General features: G+C 51.8%; 5 protein-coding genes across 5 annotated transcripts; 3 read left to right on the top strand and 2 right to left on the bottom strand.

Annotated features, from left to right (window-relative positions):
* Window positions 1–476: 476 nt before the first annotated feature.
* On the top strand, window positions 477–4,248 carry TRIVIDRAFT_80808 (uncharacterized protein; the record flags this gene model as incomplete). The annotated part of the gene is made up of 3 exons (XM_014096897.1): window positions 477–635; window positions 699–3,789; window positions 3,852–4,248. The coding sequence occupies 3 exons, from the start codon at window positions 541–543 to the stop codon at window positions 4,149–4,151; spliced, it is 3,486 nt and encodes a 1,161-aa protein (XP_013952372.1).
* A 375-nt stretch (window positions 4,249–4,623) lies between these two features.
* TRIVIDRAFT_80807 (uncharacterized protein) lies at window positions 4,624–5,943 on the top strand (the record flags this gene model as incomplete). Its single annotated transcript, XM_014096896.1, has 3 exons — window positions 4,624–4,954; window positions 5,136–5,224; window positions 5,289–5,943. The coding sequence occupies 3 exons, from the start codon at window positions 4,678–4,680 to the stop codon at window positions 5,619–5,621; spliced, it is 699 nt and encodes a 232-aa protein (XP_013952371.1).
* A 97-nt stretch (window positions 5,944–6,040) lies between these two features.
* TRIVIDRAFT_76557 (uncharacterized protein) lies at window positions 6,041–8,115 on the bottom strand (the record flags this gene model as incomplete). The annotated part of the gene is made up of 3 exons (XM_014096895.1): window positions 6,041–7,664; window positions 7,790–7,875; window positions 7,930–8,115. The coding sequence occupies 3 exons, from the start codon at window positions 8,015–8,017 to the stop codon at window positions 6,138–6,140; spliced, it is 1,701 nt and encodes a 566-aa protein (XP_013952370.1).
* An 895-nt stretch (window positions 8,116–9,010) lies between these two features.
* Window positions 9,011–10,560, top strand: TRIVIDRAFT_216753 (uncharacterized protein; the record flags this gene model as incomplete). The annotated part of the gene is made up of 2 exons (XM_014096894.1): window positions 9,011–9,112; window positions 9,176–10,560. 2 exons carry the CDS (start codon window positions 9,030–9,032, stop codon window positions 10,416–10,418), a joined length of 1,326 nt encoding a protein of 441 aa, XP_013952369.1.
* Window positions 10,545–11,995, bottom strand: TRIVIDRAFT_216752 (uncharacterized protein; the record flags this gene model as incomplete). Its single annotated transcript, XM_014096893.1, has 1 exon — window positions 10,545–11,995. One exon carries the CDS (start codon window positions 11,786–11,788, stop codon window positions 10,625–10,627), a length of 1,164 nt encoding a protein of 387 aa, XP_013952368.1.
* Between the last annotated feature and the right edge of the window lie 1,147 nt (window positions 11,996–13,142).

Genomic DNA, 13,142 nt, shown 5'->3' with positions numbered 1-13,142 from the left:
ATTTGCGTATCTGATAGAAGAAAGAGCGAATGTGAGGTTAATGGAAAGCAATGGATATCGATAACGCCTCTCCGGTATGCCTGATACCTAACGACAAGATAATTTTAATAATTCGATAGAGCACGGAATATCTAAGCTAGAGAGCTCTTAATGAAATATATACAGAAACATGTATGCCTCTATTATTGAAGAGTTGGATGTCATCAGCATAGACCAGCATACCCTGCAGAATGACAAACGAGGCTCGCTGCATGGATATTATAGGCAGCGCTGGTTACGGGATACAGGGGACCACCCCGCTAAAAGTGGCTTTGTGCCCCGCCAAATCAACGCCAATACAAGGTGCTAGAAGCCGCTTACATATGACGGACTACCTATCTCCGATAACTGATAGCCATCCCGCCCATCGCGATCCTTGCTTGACGCAATAGCTCTCCAGCTTCATCCTTGGGCTATTCGGACCGTCAGAGGTTTTCCATGTAGCCTGTGCAATAACGCTTGAAATATCGTTCTCTCTGGCAATTGATCCGCTCCTCCGCCATGGCGTATGTCGCACCAGTCCACAAGCCGACCAGCATCAGGCACGCCCTGCGCATCCGGTTTCTGTCGCCAGATATCGAGGATCTGGTTGTTGCGTAAGTGCTTCCTACGATTTCCGACTGCCTGCGTGCCATTTGCTCACTCATATCATCGCATAGGAAGGCGAACCGACTGGAGATATGGCGAGTCACCGAGGAGGGCATGACATGCCTTCACACCAAAGTTATCCATGGCACCATAGACATGCTCCAGCGGCTACAGCCTAAGGATTCCGCTACAGACCTTTTGTTCATCGGCACGGATAGGCTGCAGTACTTCAACATAGCTTGGAACCCCGAAACAAACCAGCTGGATGCTGTCGAGCAGACAATACATGATTCAGCGGAACCTTATATGCGGCAATCGCAGAGCCAAAACAGATGTCTGGTGGACCCCACAGGCAAGTTTATGGCCATGCACCTTTGGGAGGGAGTGCTGAACGTCTTTCGCTTGCGGATACGCAAGGGCTTGACTACGAGACTTGAAGTACTGGACCAGGTCCGGTTGACAGAGCTGTGGATGAAGTCGAGCGTATTCTTGCATAGTCGAACCGGCCATCCGAGAATCGCGTTTCTTTACAAGAACCAGCTAGACCGCGAGGAAGCTAGGGTTGCTGTTTATCGACTGACGGAAGACGATAAGGGCGGCGTTTCGTCCAAGTTTGACCCTCTAAAGGACAGAGAGCTGGACCAAGTCATTCCCGATCCTTATGCATCTATGCTCATACCTGTCCCAGTGTATGAGGAGAAGCGATATCATGTGCGCAACAACGAGGGAGCCAGGGCACACTTGGGAGGCCTTCTTGTGGTTGGCGAGACGCTTCTCACATATTTCGACAGCCTCACATATTCCAGCGTGTGCTCTAGTATTGAGGACCCTAAAATATACGTTGCTTGGGCCGAGTATGACGGGACGCATTATTTCTTGGCTGATGACTACGGTCGTCTTGATCTGCTGGAAATCAAGACTACCAATGAATCAACTGGTGTAGTAGTCACAGGCATGGAAGTCCATCCGATAACTTTTCAAGACTCGAGCCGATATACATCAAGAGCATCTAGCTTGGTTTATATGGGGAACAATCTCCTATTCATTGGTTCACATCATGGCGACTCTCAACTTTTACACATCGATATTGAAACCCAGCAAATGAGTCTTGTCAAAGTTTTATCCAACAACGCGCCCATCATGGACTTCACAATCATGGATCTGGGAAATAGAGAAGGAGACGCACAGTCTGGAAACACCTTTTCATCAGGTCAGGCGAGAATTGTGGCTGGCTGTGGTGCTTACCAGGATGGAAGCCTACGAAGCATTCGTAGCGGTGTTGGCCTTGAAGACCGTGGTCTCTTGGACGAATTTCAAGGCACTAGAGGGCTGTTTACCTTACGATCCGTGGAGTCGGAAAAGGTCGATACCGTCATCATCTCCACACTTACTGGAACTCGAGTTCTTCGATTTGAGCCTGATAACATCGAGGAGCTTTACTCATTTCAGGGAATAGATCTCGAATCGGAAACGCTCTTGGCTGCAAACCTGCCAAACGGCCAGCTGTTGCAAATTACACCTCGAGTCGTCAATGTCCTGGACCCCGATAGTGGGACCTCCTTGTGCTCATGGCAATCACCCGAAGGCAAAGTGATTACAGCAGCGTCTGCCAATACAAAATGGGCTTTGCTGTCCATAGATGGATCAATATTGGTCTCCTTAAACCTCCTCGACGGCTTAAAGGCAGTTGTCAAAAATGCTTCACAAGATTCGGTATCTGGGCAACCAGATCAAATATCCTGCTTACATGCGGCGCGCGACCCTCAAGACTTTGGTGTGATCGGCTGGTGGACATCGGGAACGATTTCAGTCGTGGATCTGGCCACTTTGACACCAATCCATGGCGAGCCACTGAGGCAGACAGATGACAGTTCTTCAGTCCCACGAGATGTAGCGCTCGTTCAGCTGCACCCACCTGACATCTCGGGCCCAACGATGCTGGTGGCCTTGGAGGACGGAAATGTTATTAGCTTTAATGTTTCTGTCAAAGGCTTCTCGATATCTGGTAGGAAGACGGTCACACTGGGAAGCGGTCCGGCACGACTTCACGTTCTACCCCAAGCGGATGGAATCTGCAACGTGTTTGCGACTACAGAGCATGCCAGTTTAATCTACAGTTCAGAGGGGCGTGTCGTCTACTCAGCGACTACTGCTGATGATGCCACATTCGTGGCCCCGTTCGACTCAGAGGCATTCCCAGACTCCATTGTATTATCGACAGAAGAACATATCAGGATCTGTCATGTTGATAACGAGAGGCTTACCCACGTTAAAGCACTTCCTATGAGCGAGACCGTCCGCCGCGTGGCTTATTCACCGGGGTTGAAGGCCTTTGGACTGGGCTGTATAAGGAAAGAGTTGATTGAAAATGAAGAGGTCATTACGAGCACCATCAGATTAGTTGACGAGATCATCTTCCAGGAGCTGGGAAAGCCGTTTGAGCTCAATGGCTCTGCGTCATTAGAACTAGTCGAGTGCATAATTCGGGCCGAGTTACCTGACAGTAACGGTGTCCCGGCCGAGAGATTCTTGGTCGGCACGAGTTTTGTCGCTGACCCTGGCACAGAGGAGGCAGGAGAGACGAGAGGCAGAATACTGGTCCTTGGTGTCGACGAGTCGCGGCAACTGTACCAAATCGCCTCCCATAACTTGAAAGGAGTATGCCGTTGTCTGGCCATCATGGATGATTACATCGTCGCCGGGTTGACTAAAACGGTGGTTGTTTACGGCTATACCCAAGAGACATCGACTGCAGCCAGTTTGAACAAGCTGGCATCGTTCCGCCCGGCGTCATTCCCTATCGACCTGGATGTTTCTGGGAACATCATAGGCATTGGTGATCTCATGCAGTCCCTTACTCTTGTTGAATTCACACCGGGCCAAGATGGTAAGAAGCCAACGCTGGAGGAGAAGGCAAGACATTATCAACAAGCCTGGACTACATCGGTTAGCGCCCTAGATGAATCTAGGTGGCTAGAGGCAGATGCTCAGGGCAACATTATTGTGCTCAGGCAAAACCAGGAAGCGCCCACAGAACAAGATCGCAGTCAGCTGGAGATTACAAGCGAACTCAATATTGGGGAGCAGATCAACCGGATTCGGAAGATTCAAGTTGCACCTGCTGAAAATGCCATTGTGATACCAAAAGCATTTTTGGGCTCGGTAAGCTTTATATGTAACCCCCAACGAAATGGCGAGTGGAAACTGACCAACTGGACAAATAGATTGAGGGCACTCTTTACCTCTACGGCGACATTGCCCCCAAGTACCAGGATCTGCTGATGACGTTCCAATCAAGGCTACAGGAGTACATCCAAACACCCGGAAACCTGTCGTTTGACACTTGGCGGGCGTTCAGAAACCAGGCCAGAGACGGCGAGGCTCCTTTCCGATTTGTAGACGGTGAGATGATAGAAAGGTTCCTGGACCTGGACGAGAAGCAGCAGGAGCTGGTTTGCGAAGGGCTGGGACCAAGCGTGGAGGACATGCGGAACATGATAGAAGAGCTCAGGAGGATGCATTAAAGCGGCTGGATTGATTTGTGTATAAATGAGCCTGGAAGATGGCGATGGCTGTGTGTTTGCGGTTTATCACTGGCATTGAGTTTCATAGACATGGAGTCGGTTCACTTATGAGTCGCGCTCCGATACCATCCTTTGAGTTACTTGAGTTACTGCTGTAAGTACATGCATGATGGAATCTCAAAAATAAAATATAATCGATTAGACTTATTTTTCTCTGATTGTTTCATTTTTCATATATCATTTTTATATCATTTTTATACAAGTGCCCTGCCAGATTAGCTCAGGTCCCTGTCGCATCAGTCGATTCCATGCCAAAGGCGGAACAGACCGGGACGCCGAAGCTCCCGGCGAATCAGCGCGCCGCAATTTCCACCGCAGCTGACCATGGCAGCCTCAGGCCACGACCAAAAAAACCGGATCCCAAAACTTTCGGCAATCATCACCTGTTAGCCCGAGAGAGCCAAAGCAACGGCGAAAAGACCTCAACTCACCACTTCGACCTTCGCCCTCGCCCTCGACCTCTACCATGGCGCCTCTCGCAACTGCTTCCCGCCTGTGCCTGCGCTCGGCCGTGGCCAAGCCTGCCGTGCGCGCGCTGAGCTCGTCGGCCGTGCGCCAGGCTGATGCTCCCGGTGCGGCTTCTTACACCAGCCCCTTCAAGGGCGAGTCCAAGGGCAGCAAGATCCCCGACTTCAGCAAATACATGTCCAAGGGCGGCGAGACCTCCAACAAGCTCTTCTCGTACTTCGCCGTCGGCACCATGGGCGCCATTACCGCTGCCGGAGCCAAGAGCACTGTTCAAGGTGGGTTGGCAGCAGGGCTTTGCTTGTTTTGTGTGGGGGAGGGGGGAAACGGGTTGAAAATGGGAATTGGTGCTTTGGATGAGCTGGAATTGGCTGATGCGAGGCCATTGGAGCTTGGGGGAGTTGGAATTGAGCAATTGGGTCGTTTCCATGCACGAAGCTAACACGTGGGGTGCTGCAGAATTCCTCGTCAACATGTCCGCCTCCGCCGACGTTTTGGCCATGGCCAAGGTCGAGGTTGATCTCAACACCATCCCCGAGGGCAAGAATGTGAGCACGCCCGACGACTTTTGAGCACAAAGAGAGCTTCATTTGACTAACTCCCTGCCCCCAGGTCATCATCAAGTGGCGAGGCAAGCCCGTCTTCATCCGCCACCGAACCCAGGACGAGATCGACCAGGCCAACAAAGTCAACATCGCCTCTCTCCGAGACCCTCAGTCCGATGAGGACCGTGTCAAGCGCCCCGAGTGGCTGGTCATGCTGGGTGTCTGCACCCACTTGGGTTGTGTCCCCATTGGCGAGGCCGGTGACTTTGGTGGCTGGTTCTGCCCTTGCCACGGCTCCCACTACGATATCTCTGGCCGGATACGAAAGGGCCCCGCACCGCTCAACCTGGAGATTCCCGAGTACGACTTCCCCGAGGATGACAAGCTCATCATTGGTTAAAACGCGAATGCATGTATAAAGAATCGGGAAAAAAGAGAGGGGGGAGACTGTCCTGTCACAAACGATGTAACAGTATCGGGGGGAGTCTTGGGGAACCAAAATGGGCGAAGATGAGACAGCTCTCGAACCAAAAATACATAATTCGTCTCGGAATTACAAAAAAAACATAGATTCTCTCTGGGCGGTCAAGTCTATTGGTGGGATGGGAGGTGGAATGAAGAAATGGAAGATGGTGTCTCATGATGCTGGGAATGGGACACACAAACTCCTGGTTTCTTAGACGTGAGCCATGTGCAGCATTGTATAAATAAAACGTTTTACGAAAAAAATCATGAAAAGTCTCTCGGATATTAGTGAAGACATCTCCACGATTCCGTCATAGAATGAGACGGGACAAAACAGAGAAGTGAACAAAAAAAGAAGAGAATTCGGCTTGTAGCCAAAAAATATTATAGACTGAGTATTTTAAATTTCTTTTGTCTATTCTTCATACCCGTTTTTCTCTCCCACCCGAGATTAGTGTCCGTGGCCATCATCCTCCGCGCTCATCTCCGGATCCAGCTTGATCAGCGTGTCAATCCGCATGATGCTGATACAAGCCTCGACCGCACTCTTCAGCTGCCGAACCTTGCTTATGCTGGGCTCCAGCACGCCGAGCTTAATCTCATCCACGACCTTGCCCTTGGTGAGGTCCAGGCCGTAGTTCTTGTAGCTCTTCTTCTTGGCAATAGACTTCTCATCCTCGTTGGCATCGCCCTCCTGGACGCGTTGTGACAGGGCGTGTCTGGAACGCAGCTGGGCGACAAGTTCTGCGGCGTCCTTGGCAGCGTTGACGGCGAGCGTCTTAGGGATGACGAGCAGGGACTGAGCAAACTCGCCAATGGCCAGCTGCTCGCGGGATCCGACAGTGCCGGCGAACTCCTCGAGGTAGATGTGCAGGGCAGTCTCAACGGCACCGCCACCGGGGACGATGCTACCGCTTTCTAGCGTCCTCTTGACGGCGCAAAGAGAGTCGTGGACTGATCGCTCAATCTCGTCGAGAGAGTATTCGTTGGGTCCTCGCAGAATGACGGAGGCGGAGGAGTGGGCCTTGGTGCCCTTGATCAGGATGCACTCGTCGTCCGAGATGCGCTCCTGGAAAACCTCCTCGGCGTGTCCCAGGTATGAAGGATCGAACTTCTCGTCACCGTTCAGGTCAGAGAGTGTGCTCAGGAGAGTACCGCCGGTGGCCTTGGCGATTCGTCTAAGATCCTCCTTCTTGCATCTTCTAACACCCATGGCGCCCTTCTCAACCATCATCTTCAAAACCATGTCATCGATACCCTTGGTGGTAAGGATGACGTTGGCACCAGCCTTGAGGATCATTTCTACCCTCTCGATGATCATGCCGGATTCCCGAGCACGGATAGCCTCCAGCTGCTGAGGGTCATCAACCGTGATCTGGACGCCGAGCTTCATCCTCTCCTTTTGCAGGTTCATGTCCAGGATGGCAATCTTGGCATCCTGAATACGGGTAGGCATAGCCTGAGAAGCAACTGTGCAGTTCAAGGCGTAGCCCTTGACCAGGACCGACTCGAGAGCGCTCTTGCCGTGGGCCTTGAGCAGGTTAACGGCCTTGACGGGATATTTGGACTCGTTCTTGTTGTTGGTTGTCTTGACCGCCTGGATGGCGTCGACGACTAGGTCGGCGAAGAAGTCGGAATCAGCACTAATGATCTTGCTGGACATGGATGTCTTGGCAATGTTGAGGAGAGATTCCCGGCCGAGGTTGTCGACCTTGATGCTGACGTTCTCGTTTAGGTACTTAATGGCCTCTCGCAGGGCAAGTCTGTAGCCGGTGATGATGGTGGTGGGGTGGATGCGGTTCTTCATCAACTCGTTGCCTCGTCGGAGCAGCTCGGCGGCGATCAGAACAACTGATGTCGTGCCATCGCCAACCTCCTTATCCTGCTGCTGGGCCAGGTCCACCAGGATCTTTCCGGCGGGATCTTCGACGTCGAGGAGGGTAAGGATTGTGGCACCGTCGTTTGTCACTGTAACATCCTGTTTGAAGCAGATATAATAGTAAGCAAGCTGTCGTGGTTTATGTTCGAGTTGCTTCGCTGGGTAGAATAGGGGCAAAAGGGTGGAGGAGTCTCAATCGAGGGGCAGTCGGTGTATGTACTCACGCCAATGTCGTCAACCATCATCTTGTCAAGACCACTGGGGCCAAAAGAGCTCTTCACCACATTGGCGATGGCCTGTGTTGCCAGAACTGCGCTCGTCAGTCAACAGCCTCGTCCAAGTCATGGGCAGCAGCCCAACGCACCATTTTGGTCTCGAATATCAGATCCTGAAATCTTCTGGCCACCGAGGAAAAGGGTCCCGTTCCGGGGCTGCTCGAATAGTGCTGCCATGGCTGAAAAGCAGTGGTGCAAGTACAAGCCGCCTAACAGTGAATGGAAGTAGAAGACAAGGGAAAGGAGTGGAGGCTCGAGGTTTCGACAAGTTTCTGCCTTGAGGACCGTCTACCCTGGCTTACCTAGCCAAAGCTGCGAAGCTCAGTAATGGCGGCACTTGTCCCGCTGCCCCTCGACTTTTTTGTCGGAAGCACAGATTGTTCCAGCTCCGGCGCCGCCAAATACTAGCCTATGCACTGATAGGTAGTGCATGGCGACGCCTCCAACAGCGCTGGCAGCCCCTCCAAGCCCCCGAATTCCCAGCGCGGCACGCCCTGATTGGGTGGCGCTCAGGGGACGTGAAATTTACCCTGCGCTGCCCCTCCTTTGTGAAGAGGGACAACTGATAGCGGGGCAGAGCAAAGGCCTGGCATTGAACCTCTCGTGACTCTTTTTTCGGCCGACTGACTCCCTCTCGTCTCGTTGCGCATTCAATTTCAGCACAGTGACTCAGGATTGCTACGTGTCGTTGTATCAAAGGCAAGCTCTGTGTATTTCGAGAAAAGGTATGTATATATTGGCATCTTCAATTTCCAACAGACTGAAGTGTCACAACAATCTATCTATTCCATTTCAACCGCTCCTGATATTAACATTTATCAGAAACAACAGCTACACCATGGAGAACGCCGCCGACCAGCCCAAGGAGCCCTCCAAGAGCGCCCTCAAGAAGGCCGAGAAGCAGGCCAAGATGGCTGCCGACAAGGCTGCAAAGGCCGCCAAGCAGGCTGCTCTCCCCGTCGTGGGCGGAAAGAAGACCGACGATATCATTGGTATCACCGTCACCAAGGCAGAGAACTTCCCAGCATGGTACCAGGAGGTCGTGCTCAAGGGCGAGATGGTTGAATACTACCAGGAAATTTCCGGCTTCTTTGTTCTGCGCCCTCTGTCAATGCACATCTGGGCCACCATCCGAAAGTGGTTCCAGGACCGCATTGAGCTGATGGGTGTCGAGGAGACCAGCTTCCCCATGTTCCTTTCCTCCAAGTCCCTGGAGAAGGAGAAGGACCACGTCGAGGGCTTTGCTCCTGAATTGGCTTGGGTGACCAAGGCGTACGTATTTTGTCATCTATACATTCGTTCCTGAGGAAACATCATGAACTAACCCCTATCTAGCGGTGACAAGGATCTCGAAGTTCCCGTCGCGATTCGTCCCACGTCTGAGGCCGTCATGTACCCTTACTACGCCAAGTGGATTCGAAGCCACCGAGATCTCCCCCTCCGACTGAACCAGTGGAACTCCGTCGTTCGATGGGAGGCTAAGCAGACCACTCCTTTCCTCCGAACAAGAGAATTCCTCTGGCAGGAGGGCCACACTGCTCACCTGACCGAGGAGCTTGCTGGAAAGGAGGTTTTGGAGATTCTGGAGCTGTATGCTGGTGTTTATGAGCAGCTTCTGGCTGTTCCCGTTGTCCGAGGACGCAAGACCGAGAACGAGAAGTTCGCCGGTGGTTACTACACAACTACCGTCGAAGGCTACATTCCTTCCAACGGCCGTGGTATTCAGGGTGCCACATCCCACTGCCTGGGACAGAACTTTAGCAAAATGTTCGACATTACTGTTGAAGATCCTGCCAACAAGGGCTCCCACATTCACGTCTGGCAGAACTCCTGGGGTCTGTCCACCCGTGTCATTGGTGTCATGATTATGGTGCACGGTGATGACAAGGGTCTTGTCCTTCCTCCCCGAATTGCCAAGACTCAGACCATCTTGATTCCCGTCGGCATCAACAAGAGCACTACCCCCGAGGACAGGAAGAAGCACGAGGAGCAGCTGGATGGCATCCGGGATACCCTGAAGAAGGCTGGTGTCCGTGCTGAGTCTGACTGGAGAGAGGGCTACACTCCTGCCTGGAAGTTCAACGACTGGGAGCTCAAGGGTGTTCCTCTGCGAATTGAGTTTGGCCCCAAGGATGCTGCCAAGGAGGTTGTCAGCTGGGCGAGACGTGACACTGGTGAGAAGGGCACCATCCCCATTGCCGAGGTCGCCACCAAGGTTCCCGAGCTCCTGGAGACTATCCAGGCGGATATGTACGCCAAGGCCGAGAAGTCGTTCCGTGAGCACCGCCTGCAGATTACCAAGTGGGAGGATGTGCTCCCCGCTCTGGATGACAAGAACGTTGTCCTGATTCCCTTCTGTGGTGATGGCAAGTGCGAGGACCGCATCAAGGAGCTGACCACTCGCGAAGACACCCAGCCCGACGTCCCCGAGAGCCAGAAGCTCCCCTCCATGGGCATGAAGAGTTTGTGTATTCCTTTCGAACAGCCTGAGGGCGTGGTTGCCGGCGAGACGGACTGTCTTAGCCCCGAATGCCAGCGCAAGGCACAGTTCTGGACCATGTTTGGTAGAAGCTACTAAATCGTGGGAAAAGATGGTGCATAGAAGGAGTTATTTGTGTAAAAAGTGGTTTATTGTATCCCACTTGTGATTTGCTATACGGTTTGATACTCACAAGGGGAATGCAGAGGGATAAATTTATTAAATGACGTTAATGATCTCGATTTCTTGTTCGCTTGTTCTTTTTCTGTGACGGTATATCTACATCTATGTTTAGTTCTATCGTACTAGCACCACTCGAATCTCTCGTTGACGACCCAGTCTACGTCTTCGGTAGCTCCCTCGCCGAACCAATTCAGACTGGCCAAGTTCTTATCTTGCCTAACGACGAACGTAGTCTCAAACTCGGTAGCAGCCTCAGCAGCCTTCCTTACTCTCTCGAGGGGATTCCAGATCTCGACCTTTGAGCAGCTCCAGTCCTTGGCCTCCTTCTCAGCAGCGCGGAAGATGCCCACGACAGCTGTGGATAGCTCATCATCGGAGATGCTTTCGTCTTCAACGACGAATCTGAGGAAGCTTATAAGGTTCTTCTCTGGTTGCTCTGGTCCGCCATAGTGGTTACGCTCGAAGAGGCCCCATACTCGGGAGCCGGTTGAGGGGGACGTGTAGAGGGCGCCGTGGACAGTGGGCTTGCGGCCAAATGCGGCGTTGCAGATGAATGCCTCGCGGTAAAAGTGCCACTGAAGGGCGTCGAGGTCAGGGATGACGGCAACGCGGGTCTTGGACGCATCGACAGCGTTGGGCTTGGCCATCTCCTTGCGCACGAGAAGCTCGTCTCGCTCCGCCAGTTCGGCCAGATGTTCCTCGTGAATAAGCGTAACAGAGGACGTATCCAGCTCAGCATCTGATCTGACGCGGAACTCGATCTGGGTGTTTTCCAGGGGCAGCCATCCGTGCTTAGCATAGAAGAGTCTCCCGATATCAGAGAAGAGCACGGAAAACGCCGGCTCGCCAGTCTCCCGCTGCTGGGCCGCCATGTATCCACGCAGCAGCTCCATCATCTTGCCGGCATAGCCTCGTCCCCGGAACTCCTTGAGAGTGAAGACACTGGCGACGCCATAGGCCCAAACGTCGTGGACGCTGCCATCCTGATTCCTCACGAGGGCACGCTTGCGCAGGGTTTCACAGGCGGCCAGGACGGGACGCTCACCGTTTTGCGGGGTGGCGGCGTCGTCTGTGAGGATCCAGTTGGTGATGCCGCCGTTGCGGGCGAGGGGGATGGACAGGAGATACTCTTCACGCTCGAGATAGTCCGCGACGGTGAGGCTGTTGCCCCATTCGGTCTGGTTGTATAGCCAGGTGCGGGTGCGTTCTAGAGGCGTGGGATTGGTGAGGATGATGGAGGGGGAGGAGGACGAGGGGAGGGATGAGGCTGAGGCTGAGGCTGACATGATGGCTGCTGAGTCTCTATGAATACTAAGGCTTGTCTTGCTTGTGTAATCCTGCAATGCAATACTGTAAGATTGGCTGTAAGATTGCAAGTAATATCGACAGAGGATAGTTTCGTTGCCGTATGCAGCAAAGTGTCTAGAGTCTTCGAAGAGCTACTATACTAGTCTCTCTTTGCCCCATCTCGTCTGGGTTCATGTAAGCAGCACCTCCTCTTCACCACCAAGTATTAGTCCTACTGAACACAGTTCAAAAGAGTGAAAGAAGAAGATTAATAAGATGCTATGATATTCATAAATAAACGTCTAGTAGAGTGTCATTGCCCTCAATTTATATCTATTTTGAGATGCCAAAGCGCCTACTAAAACTGCTGAAGATACCCCGCCTTCCTAGGTCCGAACCGGCGAGACGAAATCGGCAACAGAGCGGAAGAGGATTTGAGTCACAGGCATCGACTCATGTGATTTTTACGTACGACATTTTCAATGGAGAGTAGAATGTATTGAGGTAGGTTTTCGTTTTCTCTTTCCTTTCTTTCTTTTCCTTTTTTGTTCTCTTTTGTTCTCTCTTGAGAAACTGCGGTGAGCTGTGTAACGCAGGTCTCACACGGCAAACGGCGGCTTCCGCTCTGATGAATTGAATTAGAAGACTACAGCACAAATATGCATTCCCGTGTCTTATAGCTCTCAAATATATGCTTGCAATTTAGTTCGATTTATTTACTCAACCGCTTCTTTTGTGTAGTCTTTTTTAACCTTTCAAAGGCGCTGACATCTTTGCAAAGATTTTCTCTGAGATGATAGTCAAAATCGCAACTAGTTGCCTATGCTCGTCTACATGATTCATACATAACATGCCACCACCTGAACTCAGACAAGCACAGACAGTAACATATAAAGCTCACATATTGCTTTCGTTTCCTCCCCTATGCAACTTACAGTTCCTCTCAGAAATCGCCACCCAGAGGCTATCCGAAACATGTACTTACCTCATACGTGTGCCCCCACGCTTGTATTACCCCAGAACAGTCATAAATTTGTGTATTAGTAGCTGCCATTTGACTGTGCCGTAGTAATAGAGGCACCAAGATCATCCATATTTTGGGCCATGAAGAAACTTGCAAGGTTTAAAAGAACGTTTAATGATAGAAATATGATGTAGGATTCGCTAGCATGCATACTAAAGGTGTGTGGTCAATTCGCAGTTCAAGAGGATCACATGCGCTCGCCATACTAATATGGTGGGCAGCCGTCAACACGTAACATGCAGGAAATTACTACATAGCACAGCTCTGACGATGCATCAGCAGCAGCCCTATTCAGACCTCGGCAGTGGCGTTAGGCTATTTTCTTAAGA

The sequence above is a fragment of the Trichoderma virens genome (genome assembly GCF_000170995.1).
Source record: "Trichoderma virens Gv29-8 chromosome Unknown TRIVIscaffold_87, whole genome shotgun sequence".
Lineage (NCBI taxonomy): Eukaryota > Fungi > Ascomycota > Sordariomycetes > Hypocreales > Hypocreaceae > Trichoderma > Trichoderma virens.
Note: the sequence above shows the minus strand (reverse complement) of the source record. Positions and strands in the feature narration are given on the sequence as shown.